Here is a 19,320-nt window from a genome sequence, read left to right as displayed (position 1 = left end):
ACATCCCCAGCCTTCACCTGAAAGTATTATTTCACTCACAGCCTTACATGCAGTCACCATACCAAAGCCTCACATAGAATTTAATTGTTTGGTGCAAGCACCTGTCATTACAACCACAATGGCTGCATGCTAACATTTGGATTTTACTGCATGTCATGGTAATCAAAGGTAATTCTAATCTTGTGCATTCTTTTTTAAGGAGAAGACAGTCCATAACGACAGACAGAGAACTACAACAGGTGATGAACCTTAAACCTCTTCTCTCTTAGTCCCTATGATGATAAATCTCTCCAAATCTTGAGTAGTGAGGCAGTAGACTGTACCAGAGATGGGGAAGTAGAATGGCAAGTGCCAGATGCAGCTTCATGATGACATTTTGCTTCTCTTCCTTCTCATCCTACTGCACTTTATGTTACTTGTAAGAAAACTATATTGTGAACCACTCATATTTCTTCTTCGACTAAAAATGACCTGCAGACTCTGCTTCACAGCACCCATTCTAACACCTCTTCCTCTTTTTCTCCTCTAGATGTGCCAGAGTAAGCAGAACCAGGCTCCTGTGGATCTAGTCCTACTGGAACACATCATCACGCACACTCTCCTTTGCACACATACTCCTTCAGGGAAATTAGAAAGTGATCCACAGAGGAGTGCACTGGATGATACAGGGAGCAAAAGCAGCTAGTGGTAGAACTTGAGGAGGAACATGTTAATGACTGGAATGTTCAAGAAATGTCACTCCTTGATTGGAGAGATTGGGGTCCTACTTTTAAAAGAAGAATGTTTGCAGAGCATCGAACATATATGCAGGAATTGGTGGCCATGCCAAACAGTATACTGCAGGTGGATTGCATAGAGAAGTACACTAAGCCACATATGCAGTACAATGCTGGATGACTTTGCATCATTGCAGTCCATCCTGGATTGTGGCAACTCCAAGGATATCTGCTGCAAAGATCCCCAATGCAGAGCCATGAAGGCAGTCTGTGCTTCATCTATTGATGCTCAGAATGTTGCCATAGAGAGGGCTGGATGCCAGATTGCAGAGTGCTCTCTGTGGCACCGAAAGGATTGGGGATGTGTTGCTGACAAGCATCACATGGGCTTCTCTGATCTCATTGGTACCATTAAGTCTGTTTTCTCTCAGATCCATGGCAATACGGAGACAGTGCCCAGCACCAGTGGCATGGGCACATGGTAGTACTGTCTCTCTAGATGTCAGTACATGTGCGTGCCTTAGCGAGCCCCTTTCAGTGCTTGCACATGTGGCTGAAAGGACACAGAACCAGGATGCCCACTGCAATAGCATGAGACACAGCCTGCAGTAAGTCAGTCTGTGGACTTAGCTACCAGGAGACAAGGACATCTCAAGCTGAAGAGGTTCGTAATGGAATATGGCAGTTTACCACTTCATGCATTCCACTTACTCATGAAGGACCAAGGACAAGCACAAGGCTGGGCTTGAGACTTCACATGCCACAAACTGGCGACAATGGGAAGGATGATGGTAACAAGCACCAGTACACAGTTATTGGGCTGCATATTCAGGGACCCTGCTTGCTGCCAGAAGTGTAGTGGAACGGGATTTGCAGCAAAGAATGTTGACTCCATCATAAATCCTGTGGTTTATTTAAAAGGTAGTTTAATTATTTTGGGCAGGTGGACCGCAACTGTAGGGGTGTCCAAGAGGTCCCTACCTCAAAGAAGTGACTGGAAATTGGAGCCTCACCCTGCTGCTCTGAGTAGGAGAATCAAAGACCCTTAACCGGCCAACAAAGAAACTTAAGAGAAAAAAAACCCCTTGCCATCCAAAGTTTAAAATTGTGGCCACTCTTTCCTCAGCTATTTGGGGCTCTTAGCAGGCATGGCTTCTGTTGAGCCTATTGGGTTGTACTGTGCAGAGCTCCTGGAATAGCACCGGGCAGAAACCTGGAAAATCCAGATTCCACCCTATTTCTGCACATCAACCCCACTGGAATGTCAGGGTTGTTGTGTATGAAGTCATTTTTCGGGGTAAGGTTTGTAAGTTGCTTTCATTATGTAATACAAATGGAAGTTGTGTGAGCTAGTGTGTATGGTGATAGGACTGTGGATAATAACATGTTAGTGGTGGGAAGCAGGAAGATGTACGCAGCACTATTAAACACATAGACATATATGGTAATCAAGAGAAGATCTTATGTTACATGTGCCATGAAATATGTCCTTGGGTTATCCTCAACATCCTCCTCAATCTGCTCGTGTTTCTGCTCCTCTGCTTCCCATGATGCTTTTGTCTCTTGGAGCTTCAAGAAGGAACACTCTTCATAAGGCAAAGTTGTGCAGCTTGCAGTCCACCACCACAATCCTTGGGACCCTACCTTCGGTGTATTGCAGCATGCTCCAAGATCAATCCAAGCACCTGAAGCACACGTTCAACATATCAGTGATGTACTCAGTGATTACTCTGGTGGATAAATGTACCTCCTTATAGTATTAGTTGCTTCTGTCCTAGGAAAGCGTACAGATGTCACATGACTGTAGAGGATAGGTTTCCAGGATCCGCCCAGAGATTTGCCTATCTGAGTCAAAGGGTATTGGCACAGCTGAGTTCCTTAAACTAAAAGAATCATAGGAATGCCTAGGGAAATGAGCATTCACTTGCATTGTGGTTTGTTACAAACAATTGGCCCTTTGAATAATTTCCAGCTAACATAACTATAGGTATTGATCAAGGGAGCACGAATAGCCATGTGAATGGAATCTAAGACTCCTGGGACCAGGGGAAATCCTAGCCCTCTGTAAAAGGTACCTAATTATGTTTTTATTGGGAGTTCCTTTCTATCTTTGCTTCTTGGAAGAGGAGGAGGATGTTACTGCTTGTTAGTCATGAGATGAAACTGTTAGTACTGGAAAACAACTCGTAACTTTATTACTATATCTGTGCACAGCTATTTGGCTAATGTTAAAGTCTGGAATGACTCTGCAGCATAGAAATGAAGAGTGATCGTGACCTCAGCCATTGGTAGAGTGCTGCCTGTGGTGGAGTTGGGATTAGGTGTCCTTGCAGCACGTGGCATAAAGCAGTGATAACTTATTTTGGAAAATGAAGCCTCTACAGGCATTGCTCCACAGTCAAAGCCAGTTAAGAGTGCTTGAGTCTGCTTTGGTGGGGTGCCAGTGGGTCAGTGGCATGTGCCTCTGGTGTAACCTCAACAGTCTAGTATCCCTCCAATGCTCATCCTCCTCTTCGTCCAAGAAGCAAAAGTAGAAAGGAGCTCCCAATAAAAGAGCCATTGGAGTAGATTTTATTCCTCACTGCCCAGTCAGTGTCGATCACCGGCCCTTTATAGAATCCACTTGATTTTTACTCATTTAATTTAATTCCTGTTACTGCCCAGCCAATTAAAATGTCCTGTCTGAAATGCAGGTGGAAGCGATTGACAGCCCCTCAGCAAATGGAATAAAGACAGACGTCAAAGTAGTTGACAACAATAAAAAACAAAGAGAAATCTAGGTCCTTAAATTGTCTTTTGCCTTTTCTGTGCAACTAGCAACTCTCAGCACATAAATAAAACCGGCAAGAATATAAAGGCAAGAATATAAATCAGTGTATGAAAATGGAGTATATGATGTGACCACATTAATACTGCTTCATCTTTTGGGATAATAAATGGCAGGCAGTCTGGCAGCTGTCAGAAATGACGGCAGAAAATGGGCCAAGCACAAAAGTGGGTGAAGGTATGTTGTCTCATTTCCCACTGCCACCTGTTCCAGTTAACATTGAAAAATTGGGTGGCGGTCTGCTAGTCTTAAGAAATCTATAACTATTGGAGTTGTGCCTGATGCTTGGAGACTAACGGATGCTTGGAGAGGCCCGGATGAAATGTATCCCAGACTGTTAAGAGAAGCAAAAGGGGAAATAGCAGAGGCTCTGACCATCATTTTCCAGTCCTCTCTGGCTACAGGTGTCGTGCCAGAAGACTAGAGGACTGCTAATGTTGCATCTTTGTTTCAAAAGGGAGAAGCGGATAGACCGAGTAATTACAGGCCAGTCAGCCTAACCTCGGTGGTGGGAAAATTATTGGGAAAAATCTTAAGCGACAGGATAAATCTTATTTGGAAAGACATGGATTAATCAAAGACAGTCAGCATGGATTTGTTAAGAGTAGGTATTATCTGACTAACTTGATTGAATTTTTCGAGGAAGTAACCAGGAGGGTCGATGAGGGCAGTGCATATAATGTAGTGTATATGGATTTTAGCAAAGCTTTTGAGAAGGTCCCAAATGGCAGACTGATCATGAAAGTAAAAGCGCATGGGATCCAGGGCAAACTGGCAAGTTGGATCCAAAATTGGTCAGATGCAGGAAGCAAAGGGTAATACTTTCATGATCAGTCTGCCATTTGGGTGTTTTTGTGACTGGAAGGCTGTATCCACAGGGCTCAGTGCTGGGTCCCTTGCATTTTGTAGTATATATTAATGACTTGGACTTGAATGTTGGAGGTATGATTAAGAAGTTTGCAGATGACATTAAAATAGGTTGTGTGGTTGATAATGAAGAAGAAAGCTGCAGATTGCAGGAAGATATCAATGTACTGGCAGGTGGGTGGAACAGCAGCAAATGGAATTCAATAAGTGTGAGGTAATGCACTTGGGGAGGTCGAATAAGGCAATACACATTAAATAGTACGACACTGAAAAGTGTAGAGGAACAAAGGGACCTGAGTGCAGGTCCACAGACCCCTGAAGATAGCAGGCCAGGTAGATATGGTTGTTTAGAAGGCATATGGAATAATTGCCTTTATTAGTCGAGGCATGGAATACAAGAGCAAGGAGGTGCGTCAGAGAGGCGGGAGTCGGAGCGGCAGCGGCCTATAAAAGGCCCAGCAGTTCGGGGACCAGCAAGGTGCGTCGGAGAGGCAGGAGTCGGAGCGGCAGCGGCCTATAAAAGGCCCAGCAGTTCGGGGACCAGCAAGGTGCGTCAGAGAGGCGGGAGTCGGAGCGGCAGCGGCCTATAAAAGGCCCAGCAGTTCGGGGACCAGCGAGGTGCGTCAGAGAGGCGGGAGTCGGAGCGGCAGCGGCCTATAAAAGGCCCAGCAGTTCGGGGACCAGCAAGGTGCGTCGGAGAGGCTGGAGTCGGAGCGGCAGCGACCTATAAAAGGCCCAGCAGTTCGGGGACCAGCAAGGTGCGTCGGAGAGGCAGGAGTCAGAGCGGCAGTGGCCTATAAGAGGCCCAGCAGTTCGGGGACCAGCGAGGTGCGTCGGAGAGGCAGGAGTCGGAGCGGCAGTGGCCTATAAGAGGCCCAGCAGTTCAGGGACCAGCAAAGTGCATCGGAGAGGCAGAAGTCGGAGTGGCAGTGGCCTATAAGAGGCCCAGCAGTTCGGGGACCAGCGAGGTGCATCAGAGAGGCAGGAGTCGGAGCGGCAGTGGCCTATAAGAGGCCCAGCAGTTCGGGGACCAGCGAGGTGCGTCGGAGAGGCAGGAGTCGGAGCGGCAGTGGCCTATAAGAGGCCCAGCAGTTCGGGGACCAGCGAGGTGCGATGGAGAGGCAGGAGTTGGAGCGGCAGTGGCCTATATGAGGCCCAGCAGTTCGGGGACCAGCGAGGTGCGTCGGAGGGGCGGAGCTTGTGCAGCTGAAGCAGGAAGGCAAAAAAAAAGAAGTAGAAAGAAATTGAAAGGTGACGTCACAGCCAAGGGGGTAAGTGATTGGCTGGTGATTGCTAAGTAGCTTTTCTTTTTCTTTTCTTTATCAGTAAGTAACTTTTAACATTATTGTTGCCAAATTAAGTTTATCTAAGGGTTAAGTCATGGCAGGAGAGCTCGGACACATGTTATGCTCCTCCTGTATTATGTGGGAAGTCAGGGACGCTTCCAGTGTCCCTGACGACTATGTGTGTGGGAAGTGTATCTGCCTCCAGCTCCTGACGGACCACATTGCGGCACTGGAGCTGCGGATGGATGAACTCTGGAGCATGCACGATGCTGAAAATGACGTGAATAGCACGTTTAGCGAGTTGGTCTTACCGCAGGAAAAGGGTACACAGCCAGATAGGGAATGAAAGACCAACAGGAAGAGCAGTGCAAGGAAGGTAGTGCAGGGGTCCCCTGTGGTCATCCCCCTGCAAAATAGATACACCGCTTTGGGTCCTGTTGAGGGGGATGACTCACCAGGGGAGAGTAGCAGCAGCCAAGTTCATGGCACCATGGGTGGCTCTGCTGCACAGGAGGGCAGGAAAAAGAGTGGGAGAGTGATAGTGATAGTGATAGGAGATTCAGTTGTAAGGGGAATAGATAGACGTTTCTGCGGCCACATCCGAGACTCCAGGATGGTATGTTGCCTCCCTGGTGCAAGGGTCAAGGATGTCTCGGAGCAGGTGCAGGACATTCTAAAAAGGGAGGGTAAACAGCCAGTTGTCATGGTAGATATAGGTACCAACGATATCGGTAAAAAATGGGATGAGGTCCTATGAGACGAATTTAGGGAATTAGGAGTTAAATTAAAAAGTAGGACCTCAAAAGTAGTAATCTCAGGATTGCTACCAGTGCCACGTGCTAGTCAGAATAGGAATCGCAGGATAGCGCAGATGAATACATGGCTTGAGCAGTGGTTCAGCAGGGAGGGATTCAAATTCCTGGGGCATTGGAACCGGTTCTGTGGAGGTGGGACCAGTACAAACCGGACGGTCTGCACCTGGGCAGGACCGGAACCTATGTACTAGGGGGAGTGTTTGCTAGTGCTGTTTGTGAGGAGTTAAACTAATATGGCAGGGGGATGGGAACCTATGCATGGAGACAGAGGGAAATAAAATGGAGACAGAAGCAAAAAATAGAAAGGAGAATAGTAAAAGTGGAGGGCAGAGAAACCCAAGGCAAAAAACAAAAAGGGCCACTTTACAGCAAAATTCGAAAGGGTCAAAGTGTGTTAAAAAGACAGCCTGAAGGCTCTGTGCCTCAATGCGAGGAGTATTCGGAATAAGGTGGACGAATTAACTGCGCAGATAGCAGTTAACGGATACGATGTGATTGGCATCACGGAAACGTGGCTCTAGGGTGACCAAGGCTGGGAACTCAACATCCAAGGGTATTCAGCATTGAGGAAGGATTCATTGAAAGGAAAAGGAGGCAGGGTGGCATTGGTGGTTAAAGAGGAAATTAATGCAATTGTAAGGGAGGACATTAGCTTGGATGATGTGGAATTGGTATGGGTGGAGCTACGGAATACCAAAGGGCAGAAAACGTTAGTGGGAGTTGTGTACAGGCCACCAAATAGTAGTAGTGAGATTGGGGACAGCATCAAAAAAAATAAGGGAAGTGTGCAATAAAGGTACAGCAGCTATCATGAGCAACTTTAATCTACATATTGATTAGGCTAACCTAACTGGTAGCAATGCGGTGGAGGAGGATTTCCTGGAGTGTATTAGGGATGGTTTTCTCGACCAATATCTCGAGGAACCAACCAGAGAACTGGCCATCCTAGACTGGGTGATGTGTAATGAGAAGGGACTAATTAGCAATCTTGTTGTGCAAGGCCCCTTGGGGAAGAGTGAACATAATGTGGTAGAATTCTTTATTAAGATGGAGAGTGACAAAGTTAATTCAGAAACCAGGGTCCTGAGCTTAAGGAAAGGTAACTTTGATGGTATGAGGCGCGAATTGGCTAGATTAGACTGGCAAATGATACTTAAAGGGTTGACGGTGGTTAGGCAATGGCAAACCTTTAAAGATCACATGGATGAACTTCAACAAATGTACACCCCTGTCTGTATTAAAAATAAAACGGGTAAGGTGGCTCAACCGTGGCTAACAAGGGAAATTAAGGATAGTTTTAAATCCAAGGAAGAGGCATACAAATTAGCCAGAAAAAGCAGCAAACCTGAGGACTGGGAGAAATTTAGAATTCAGCAGAGGAGGACAAAGGGTTTAATAAGAGGGGGAAAATAGAGTACGAGAGGAAGTTTGCCGGAAACATAAAAATTGACTGCAAAAGCTTCTATAGATATGTGAAGAGAAAAAGATTCGTGAAGACAAACGTAGATCCCTTGCAGTCGGATTCGGGTGAATTTATAATGGGGAACAAAGAAATGGCAGACCAATTGAGCAAGTACTTCGGTTCTGTCTTCACAAAGGAAGACACAAATAACCTTCCGGATGTACTAGGGGACCAAGGGTCTTGTGAGAAGGAGGAACTGAAGGATATCCTTATTAGGTGGAAAATTATGTTAGGGAAATTGTTGGGATTGGAGGCCGATAAATCCCCGGGGCCTGAGAGTCTATATCCCAGAGTACTTAAGGAAGTGGCCCTAGAAATAGTGGATGCATTGGTGATAATTTTCCAACAGTCTTTCGACTCTGGAGCAGTTCCTATGAACTGGAGGGTTGCTAATGTAACACCACTTTTTGAAAAAGGAGGGTGAGAGAAAACGGGTAATTATAGACTGGTTAGCCTGACATCAGTAATGGGGAAAATGTTGGAATCAATCATTAAGGATGAAATAGCAGCGCATTTGGAAAGCAGTGATAGTATTGGTCCAAGTCAGCATGGATTTATGAAAGGGAAATCATGCTTGACAAATCTTCTGGAATTTTTTGAGGATGTAACTAGTAGAGTGGACAAGGGAGAACCAGTGAATGTGGTGTATTTGGACTTTCAAAAGGCTTTTGACAAGGTCCCACACAAGAGATTGGTGTGCAAAATCAAAGCACATGGTATTGGGGGTAATGTACTGATATGGATAGAGAACTAGTTGGCAGACAGGAAGCAGAGAGTCGGGATAAACGGGTCCTTTTCAGAATGGCAGGCGGTGACTAGTGGAGTGCCGCAGGGCTCAATGCTGGGACCCCAGCTCTTTACAATATATATTAATGATTTAGATGATGGAATTGAGTGTAATATCTCCAAGTTTGCAGATGACACTAAACTGGGTGGCGGTGTGAGCTGTGAGGAGGATGCTAAGAGGCTGCAGGGTGACTTGGACAAGGTAGGTGAGTGGGCAAATGCATGGCAGATGCAGTATAATGTGGATAAATGTGAGGTTATCCACTTTGGGGGCAAAAACACGAAGGCAGAATATTATCTGAATGGCGGCAGATTAGGAAAAGGGGAGGTGCAGCGAGACCTGGGTGTCATGGTTCATCAGTCATTGAAAGTTGGCATGCAAGTACAACAGGCGGTGAAGAAGGCAAATGGTATGTTGGCCTTCATAGCAAGGGGGATTTGAGTATAGCATCAGGGAAGTCTTACTGCAGTTGTAGAGGGCCTTGGTGAGGCCCCACCTGGAATATTGTGTTCAGTTTTGGTCTCCTAATCTGAGGAAGGACGTTCTTGCTACTGAGGGAGTGCAGTGAAGGTTCACCAGATTGATTCCAGAGATGGCTGGACTGACATATGAGGAGAGACTGGATCAACTGAGCCTTTATACACTGGAGTTTAGAAGGATGAGAGGGGAACTCATAGAAACATATAAGATTCTGATGGGACTGGACAGGTTAGATGCGGGAAGAATGTTCCAGATGTTGGGGAAGCCCAGAACCAGGGGACACAGTCTTAGGATAAGGGGTGGGCCATTTAGGACCAAGATGAGGAGAAACTTCTTCACTCAGAGAGTTGTTAACCTGTGGAATTCCCTGCCGCAGAGAGTTGTTGATGCCAGTTCATTGGATATATTCAAGAGGGAGTTAGATATGGCCCTTACGGCTAAAGGGGTCAAGGGGTATGGAGAGAAAGCAGGAAAGGAGTACTGAAGGAATGATCAGCCATGATCTTATTGAATGGTGGTGCAGGCTCGAAGGGCCGAATGGCCTACTCCTGCACCTATTTTCTATGTTTCTATGTTATTCATTAACTGCATAAAGCCGCAGTTGGAGTACTGTGTGCGGTTCTGGTCACCACATTACAGGAAAGATGTGATTGATCTGGAAAGGATGCAGAGGAGATTTACAAGAATGTTGCCTGCACTGGAGAATTTTGGCTATGAATAAAGATTGGAGATGCTGGGTCTGTTTTCTTTGGAACAGAGGAGACTGAGGAGAGACCTGATTGATGTGTATAAAATTATGAGGGGGCTGGATAGAGTGGATAGGAAGAACCTGTTTCCCTTGGCAGAGGGGTTAGCAACCAGGGGACATAGATTTAAAGTAATTGTGGGGAGGTTTAGAGGAGATATGAGGGGAAATTTCTTCACCCAGAGGGTAGTGAGGGAGAGGCAGAAACCCTCACCACATTTAAAAAGTACTTGGATGTGCACTTAAAGTGCCGTAACCTACAGGGCTACGGACCAAGAGCTGGAAAGTAGAATTAGGCTGGTTAGCTCTTGGTCGGCCGGCGCGGACACGATAGGCCGAAATGGCTTCCTTCCCTGTTGTAAATTTCTATGATTTTATAAGTAACAACTGTAATTTCAATATTTAAAAGGAGTACTCTGGTAATTCAGGCCAGTTAATCGAACATCCATGTTTGGAAGCTATGCAAATTTAAAGAGCAAGGAGCAGTCAACATGGCTTTAGAAGTAATAGTTTGTGTCTTGCAAACCTATTGTAATTCTTTGAAGTAGTAACTAATGTAGTTAATGAAGTACATGTCATTATCTTGAATGTTCAAAAGGTCCTTAACAAAGTGTCCTTTGTAAACTTCGCATGCAATGCTAAGGTCAGTGGAATAGTTGACAACTTGATGGTATGAGAAATGTCTTAACAACAGGAGACACGGGGGCCTAAATTCACCCCCATCCAAAATGGGTCGCACCATCCGCTTTTGAAGTTATTTTTCCGCCGCTTCGGATGAGCTGGCCTCTTTCGCGAAATTTAGCACTTTGTCGGGTTTTTTTAGCGGACCGGAAGTCGGTCATAATGGGGGAGGAAGTGGCGCAGTAAGTACTGTAGAGGGATGGAAGTGGAGGCGGGACAGAGTCAGCGCCACTGTCAGTCAGCAGCGGAGCAGCGATGACATCATCAAGAGCGGGTGCCAGGCTGCCTGTTGGCCGCCCCCGGGGGCACAATTGTCCGGCCACCCTGAAAGTTGGACGGTAACAAAAAAATAAAATGATGGCCGCGGCAGTGGGCCCTTGCCTTTGATGGTCACCGTACAGCCAAGTCCCACACACAGAAGACAAGATGCACTGACAGAAAAAGCTGTCGGCGGCACCTCGCGGTGTATTGAGGATTTTTACAGCTGAATTTGGCTGGAGGTGCGGGAGATCGGTGGTGCACGCTTTGAACACACACTTAGGACCGGTCGGCAGGGCAGAAGTGGGGACCGCCAGAAAAATGTTCACTGCCCTCCCACCTGGATTCTGTCGGGTGGGGATGGTTAAAATCGACCTCTAAATTTATTTTACATGGAGAGGACGAAGGAGAGTCATAACATCGGTCTTTAAAATAATACACAGTTTAAGTAAGCCAGCTACTTAACGTGGACAATGAATGTAGGATCAGAGGACGCAAGTACGTGTACAAAATTCACAAGCCTTGGAAAACCTCTGCCCGCCCCAAACCCCTGTTCCCCAAGATAGTGGACGTATGGAGCATGGTTCCTAACAAGCTAGTGGATTCAGGGTTAATTGGCAGCTTTGAAAGGAAACTGGATCAATGTTATTTAACAAGGGGATTGAAGGTGATTACAATACTTGGAGTACTCTGTAAGACAACATTATTACCTCAACCAGTAAGACCAAAAATAAATGAACTGGTCATTCATCTCATTACTGTTAGCAGGACTATGCTGTATGCAAAATGTTTGCTGAGTCATCTTGCATGACAATAATGAACATGCGAGCATAAAAAAATGTCACACAGGAAAAGGAACAATTGATTTATTCAACTTGTCCAAAATGGGTCGCACCATCCGTGTGCGGCGGGGGGGGTGGGGGGGGGGAAATTCGGTAGCCACTTGCGAGACGCGAGATTTGCCTTTCACGAGAAATTGGGGTTACTGCCCCCGAAAGGAAGTGGAGTGCTTACTTGGGACGCTAGCGGGGCAGACGCGTCGGGAGCGGGGCGCAGCATTACACACTGGGCCGTGTAGCGTGCTGTGTAGGATGGGCTCTTCCCTGAATTATAGGGAAGGGCCCAAGCTGCATACCACCAGGGTGCCTCACGGACCCCACATTCAAAGTGCCAACAGGGCGCAGGAAAAAGTCGCATAATTTGTTTTCTAAATGCATCACACCTCCCCTTTAAGTTGTGCCCCGCGAGCAGCCGGTTCGCCTCCCCTGAAGCTGTCGCTGTCGTCGCCCGCCGCAGCTTTGGGGGGTGGGGGGCAACCTAATTTAGAGTCAGGGGCACTAACGGGGCATTGCACATGGTGATGACGTTGCGCTACGGGTTACCGCCGCTGCTAAACTCCCACCCAATTATGCGGGAGTCGTTAGCAGCGCCGCACCCGGGGTACTAACGGGAGGCGCAAATGACCCGAATTTCTAGGCCATGGTGTTTTACGCATCACGATGCAAACACTCCCTACCTACCCGGAGCTGTGTAATGCCGTAGAAGAGGCATAAAACCTGATTAAAAACCTAGCCAATTAAGGGAAAAATTCATCAATTTCCTCTCCAACCCCTTTAGCTGATCGAAACTAGTCCAGGAGACCACAGCGGCCCTGAGTTACATTATAGCATACCTACCTCTTAGACAAGTTGATCGTTTCCCCAGACAGAGACAGGTCGAACTCTTCTCAAAGGTCTACAGTGAATCAGCATTTACTACCCGAGCCTATTCTACAGGCCCACTATTCTACAGGAAACTAAGAACATAAAAAATAGGAGCAATAGTAGGTCACTTTGCCCATCGAGCCTACTCCGCCATTCAAGAAGATAATTCCTGATCTTCAACCTCAACTCCACTTTCCTGTCCAGAAGAGAAGAACCACCCAATTAGGAAACATCCGACCTAGTTCTGTCCTTGCGTAACTTGTAAAAATGACCCCGGGTCTTCCATAACCTATCCATTTCAAGTAAACTGATTGCAATTCAAAAATAATTCATTGTATGTGAAATATTTGTGATATCCTGATAGATGTGATAAAGCATTCTAAGTTTTCTGTTTCCGTATAGTTATTGGGAAGACATTTTGGGGTGGGCAGAGAACAAGCACGATATCAGCAATGTGCCTGCTCAACTTTCCGGTTCGAACCTAATTAACATGTTATCAGCGAGCTATGGGCTCCAAATGGGTGTCCCACTGCACCTCGCTGGCAAAACTGTCTGGCTACTCCAGCAGGCAGTGTAGGTTGTGGTGGTAGGTGAGGAGGGGGGGGGCGTGGTGATGGGTGAGCGGTGGTGGAGAACCAACCAGCAACAGACTCCTGCTCCTCCAAGTCCCACAAAAATCTTTTTAAAAAAACAACAAAAATCTTGCTTTTTGGGTCTCAACGCCTGGAACATAGGAACAGGAGTAGGACATTCCACCCCTCGAGCCTGTTACAACATTCAATTAGATCATGGCTGATCTGTATCTTAAATCCATTTACTGTCTTTGCTCCATATCCCTTGATACCCTTACCGTACAACAATCTATCGATCTCAGTCTTGAAAATTTCAGTTGATCCAGCAACCCCAGTCTTTGGGAAAGAGAGTTGTGTGAAAAAGTGTTTCCTGATTTCATTCCTAAATGGCCTAGCTCTAATTTTAAGATCATGCCCTCTTGTTCTGGATTCCCTCAGCAGAGGAACTAGTTTCACCAAGATCGCTTACTTCCACCCCCACAACATCGCCCACCTCAGCCCCTGCGTCAGCTCATCTGCGGCTGAAACCCTCATCCATGGCTTTGTTACCTCTGGACTTGACTATTCCAATGCCCTCCTGGCTGGTCTTCCATCTTCCATCCTCCATAAACTTGAACTCATCCAAAACTCTGCTGCCTGTGTCCTAATGCACACCATGTCCCGATCCCCCATCACCCCATGTGCTCGCTAACCTACATTGGCTCCTGGTCCAGCAATTCTCATATTTGTTTTTAAATAGCTCCATGGCCTCTCCCCTCCTTATATCTGTAACCTCCTCCAGCTCTACAACCCGCCACGATCTCTGCATTCCTCCATTTCTGGCCTTGTGTGATCCTCGATTTTAATCGTTCCACTTTTGGCGGCCATGCCCTTAGCTGCCTGGGCCTGAGGCTCTGGAATTCTCTCTGTAAGCCTCTCCATCTCTCTACCTCTCCTCCTTTTAAGATGCTCCTTAAAACCTCTCCTAACATCTTCTTATGTGGCTCGGTTTCAAATTTTGTTTGATAACGCTCTTATGAAGTACCGTGGGATGTATTAAAGGCGCTGTATAAATCCACTGTAGTTGTTTCTTTGACTCTATTATCGGATCCCTTTATCATTTTAAACACATCTAGCCTAGCTGTCCAAACTCATGGAATACAAGCTATGTTTATACACTCTGTTCTCATAATGTAACCCTTTAAGCCCAAGTATCATTCTGTACCCCCTTCAAAGGTCAATATATCTTTGCTGAGGTTCGGTGCCTGAAGCTGAATGCAGTACTCCAGATAAGAAGAAATGAGACTGGCATGCACTGTACATGTTTCGTTCATTTCTACTTGAAGGTTGCAATTGGGGTTCTACAACAGGCTTAAGACTCCAATTTGCATATCTAAACAGCTCCTTGCCTGTTTTGGGTGGAATCCTGGATGCCCATTTAAAGGCCTGTCTAAAAGTTGATTCGAGCTGCCAACTGAGTGCACCAGGTCCCCACCAGACTTTCCAATGTCGGTTACCCGTTTTTCAAGTGAGAAATGGGCAGCCAGCAGTTGAAAGTCTCCCATTAGCTTTCGTTTATGCTTCTCTCAGCAACTTGTTTGCCTCAAAGTTTACTTTATACAGATTACATGATACCAGATTCTTAATTGTTGGAATTGTGGCACAGAAAAAGGCTATTTTGGGTAAAATTCTGATTATCATAAAATATAATTTTTGCTCCAGCTGTATTTTTATTCAGTCTATTCATCTAAGTACTTATCAATGGAATTTGATGTGGTTATCCTCTTTCAAAACATTCCTTAATATCTTTACACAGAATGTGTAGGTCTGATGCCTTTTCCACTTTCACACCTAAAACAAAAACGATTTCCTAAGATATTGGGGCCGATTTTAAAATCACCATTGGTCCCTAACGTGGAGCGGTTAAACATATGATTCTTAAAGAGACTGCTACAGGCCGCTCCAAAAACAGCCAGAAGTATTTGTCTTACATTTTTTTGAGGCGAGGAGGAACAAGATTGCTAGTTCCTGTGTGCACCCCCCCTTAAGGAATCGCCTCCTTCGCCGGTTCCGATTTCCCATGCTCCTTGACTGATAAGCTAGTTTGGAGTGTCCATTCGAGACTCATAGCTCACCGGCTGCAAGCGAATAAGGCCCGGCCACTTTCACTTTCAGTGTGGTGATAAATTGGCAGTTGCAGGTTGGCGACCTGTCATGTGCTCCGTCTGATTATCGGGCATATAACGGGCAGCCAATTGGCAACTGGCAGTTTACTGCCATGCCAAAAGTGAAAATTGGCCATATGGTTAGGGCTTCTCACTGCTGTGATGAAGCCAGCCGCGTTGGCCTGCCCCCTCCGCACCCCCCCACCCCCACCCTCGCCAATTACCACAGTGAACAAATATTGGCCCCATTATCTGTCTAAATTTACTTTATTCTGCCAATCTCTTTTGCTGTTTTCTGATTATAAAAAAAGTTCTCTCATTTTCACAGACTCGTCGAGGCCTGAAAAGAAAGAAAGCAAGTGCCCCACACCAGGATGTGATGGAACAGGACACGTCACAGGCCTTTACCCCCATCATCGCAGCTTGTCAGGCTGTCCACACAAAGACAGGGTTCCCCCAGAAAGTAAGTGAAAAAGAAGTTCCAAGTGCAAGGTAAACATATTTACAATTACTATCATATGTAACCTGAAGTAGCTCCTGAGGGAATCTCATTTTCTATCAGATTTGGTGCCGTACCAGCCTCTCTACCAATCACCAAAATGAACCATGTAGTTTTATTTTATTCCTTGATAAATCGCAGAAAATAAAATACAGGAAATTATCTATAGCTGGAACTTTGAACATGGTGGGGGTGATACTGGTTTTCGCCAGTGAATCGGCAGCCCATTTTACTCCACTCCTGAATGACTTAAATGGAAATTAAAATCAGGCATGGGTGTAAAACGAGCTGCTGATTCGCTATGACCACGTTTCGTGCCACTGCTGAAGAGCAGTTTCATGCCCAATGTATTATGTCTCTTGTGACCATTAAATTTATAAATACAGTGCAACTGTAAAAAAAAAATCAGATGAATGTCAAGCTTGCAGCAATGCTAAAAGCTTTGAAAAGCATTTATTTATGTGACAGAAAACAGAATGGTAGTTAAAATATATACATTTTGCTCTCTTTCGCTATGTGACCTCGCCATGTCATGTGGCATCCTCTGTTAATAAAGCTATTGGGTGAGCTGCTTATAGATGCGGAATTTTCAACATTGGTGGGGGCAAAAAGCGGTCGGGAGTGAATCACCCACCCCTTATACACCATGCTCGATTTTCTTTTTCATTGAAGTCAGTAAAGACAGAACCAGGTGGCTTGTATAACAGGCAGCCGATCCGTTACTGCCCGTTTTATGCCCCTGCCGAAGTTGAAAGTTCTACCCAAGGAGTCTTGCTTGTGGCCACTCCAAACTGAGCTGAGCCTATTCCAATATTTCATCACTCCTTGTAGAGAAACAGTTTGGTCTTTTCTCTTGGGCAGCCAGTTGCCCCACATGTTTTAGGCGGCAGATCTCTTGCCTTTGAAAATCGTGGACCTATGATGTGGTTGGGACCCCGATTGTAATTTTCAGGGACACAAGGGCAGAAGTGGTCAATCCAAAGAGAGACCAGAAAAGTTTCTATGTTGTATTTTTGAAAAGCCAGGTGGAGCATTTCTCTACGCTTTGTTGCTGGCCTGGACTTGCCCACCTTTTCCCACACCCCACCCCCCCCTCCCCCCCACAAAATTCGTGTTCACCGTCCACTGCCCCCCATCCCCCCCCTTTTCCAGGACCAACTGAGAGCTGAGGCAGTGCCCGAGTCGCCCAATATTGTGGTGCCCTGGAGCTGGTGAGCTGCTTTAGGGTGCTGGTTCAGGGCATGCAACTCGCATGAAAATCAGACCCAGTCCTCGAAATGACACGGGCCTGCTGCCGGTAGGAATGGGCGGACAGCCGGGGTGCTTCATTGGTTGACCACCCGGAAGTTCACATCTATCCCAAATGTCCTGTCAATGTGATGTCAATGTGTGGAGAATCACAGGTGTGAGCAGTTATCCTGCCACTCAACAGGCTGGATTTTCGATTCTGCTCATTTCGGGGCGGTAATGCTGGCGGGGCGGTAAAGTTTGCGCCCGGGAACAGTTTGTGCCTCAGCAGAATTCATCTGCTGGGCCCTGGGTTTTGAGCGGAGTGCTAAGGGAGACGGTGCGCACCTCTTTTAGGGTGCTAGGCCGGCTGAGCAAGTGAAAATCCCGAACTAAGCAGCCTGCCTCAGAGCGCACTAGGAGAGGGCTAGGCGGAAAAAAACTTTAAAAATTCCCAATACATAACTCATGCCACCACAACATAAATCGTAACAAAAAGCAATCGCACTTACCTGAGGTCGACATTACTTACCTGATTGCGGCCGCTACAGCTGGGAACACCTGCTTCCACAGGCGTTCCCAGCACGGCGCTCTACAGAGTGCCACGGGTCAGGAGGCAGCCAAAAATTGAGTTGGTGTCACAACCAGAGGCGTTGCACACCGGCTCGTCACTTCCGGGCGGTAATGTTCTGCACACTCTCCAAACTGGCACCGAATGTCCCGGCAGGGCACTGGAAGCTGGTCGCCCGCCTGGAAGTGCTTACCGCCACCATTGCCCCACTCCAGGGCATTAATAGGGGTAGCAGAAGACCAAAAATCCAGCCCAACATCTCTTCCTGATCATAATTTGTAGATAATCGCAAGCACAAACAGATATTCTACCACTCCATGATGCAGCATACCAGGGCACCAATATGGCAGTGCAACCATACTTCCATTAAAAGTTGTAAATTGAATAACAAAGATTAAAACTAAATGTTAATAGAGCATAATAAAATGAGAAAGAATAAAGACACAAAAAAACAGAGGAGCAAATGGAAAACAGAAGATGAGAAATTAAAAATACAAGATCCTGCAATTACAGGATCAGTGATTTTATCACCAAGTGCCACTACAAGTAAGAGAAGTTTTCGCTGTGCAACACTGCTCTTTAATTCTAAGGTGCGTTTAACATAGGCTGAAAATTTCCTCGGAGCTGCTCCTGCTCTGCCACCCTAACTTCGCCAAAAGTGCATCTTATCTTCGAAGGTAAACAGGGATTCCACTATACTTCTGGTGAAGTTATGGTGGTGGAATGGGAGCAGCTCCGAGGACATTTCCTTCAATAGTAATAATATTTCTGAACTAAAACAGCCATTTCTTGGGAATGGTTCACACTAACTTTAGCTTGGCTGTGATTTCCTTATATTTGTACAAATTTACAATACATGAGACATAACTCACTTTGTTATTGCTACAGTGTTTGGTGCTATATGGACAACATTTTTTCTTCCCATAGGCATAGTCTACACTCACCTGGGAGAGCGATCGGAAAGAATGGGAGATATGATAATTTAGGAGGAGAACAAAAAGAAACCTATTTTCACACAGCAGGCTGTACAAGCCAAGAATGAATGATTTGACATTTATTGGAAGAAGAGCTTGAGGTTAATTAGAGCTAAAATAATAGTTACGTCAAATGCTGGCTCCAGATCTAGAAATTTCCTCAGTGACTATTGGGCCTATGGCTGGAAAAAATTGCACCAATTGGAGCTGTTGGCCGAGTGCCCCTGAGTTAAGGCAATAATAAGCCAGGTTTCCCACTCCTAAGGAGTTATACCTGCTTGAAAGTATGCTTGCCTATTGGGGTGTAATAGGAAGAGCCAAGCCTTGAACTGGATTTTCGGCTTTCAGAATTCGGGGCATTAATGGCGGTGGGGTGGTCCTGCCACTGCCGGGAAATGGTTTGTGCCTCAGTCAGCAAAATTGGGCAGCAGGGCCTTGAGTGTGGGACAGAACGCTAAGGGAGGCGTTGCATACCTCTCTTAGGATGCTAAGCTGGCTTAGCAGGTAAAAATCCTGAGCTAAACAGCCGGCCTTGGAGCACTCTAAGAGAGGCCTGGGGAGAAAAAATAACACCAAAACATTCCCAAAACGTACCTCACGCCACCACTACATAAATCGCAAAAAAAAATTAAATAAAAAACAATCACACTTACCTGAGGTCAACATTACTTCCCTCTCTGCAGCCGCAACAGCTCAGACCGCCCGT

At 46.1% G+C, this 19,320-nt stretch overlaps 1 protein-coding gene across 1 annotated transcript in view; it reads left to right on the top strand.

Moving 5' to 3' along the window:
- myt1lb (myelin transcription factor 1-like, b) overlaps nt 1–19,320 on the top strand; it is a 432,704-nt gene that overhangs the window by 110,784 nt on the left and 302,600 nt on the right. Inside the window, exon 7 of the mRNA XM_070884356.1 lies at nt 15,672–15,806. Coding sequence (XP_070740457.1) covers nt 15,672–15,806 — 135 coding nt within the window. The remainder of the gene's footprint in view (nt 1–15,671; nt 15,807–19,320) is intronic.

Source organism: Pristiophorus japonicus, chromosome 7 (assembly GCF_044704955.1).
Source record: "Pristiophorus japonicus isolate sPriJap1 chromosome 7, sPriJap1.hap1, whole genome shotgun sequence".
In the NCBI taxonomy this organism is placed as follows: domain Eukaryota; kingdom Metazoa; phylum Chordata; class Chondrichthyes; family Pristiophoridae; genus Pristiophorus; species Pristiophorus japonicus.
The sequence above is the reverse complement of the archived record's forward strand: the minus strand, read 5'-3'. Positions and strand labels throughout refer to the sequence as shown.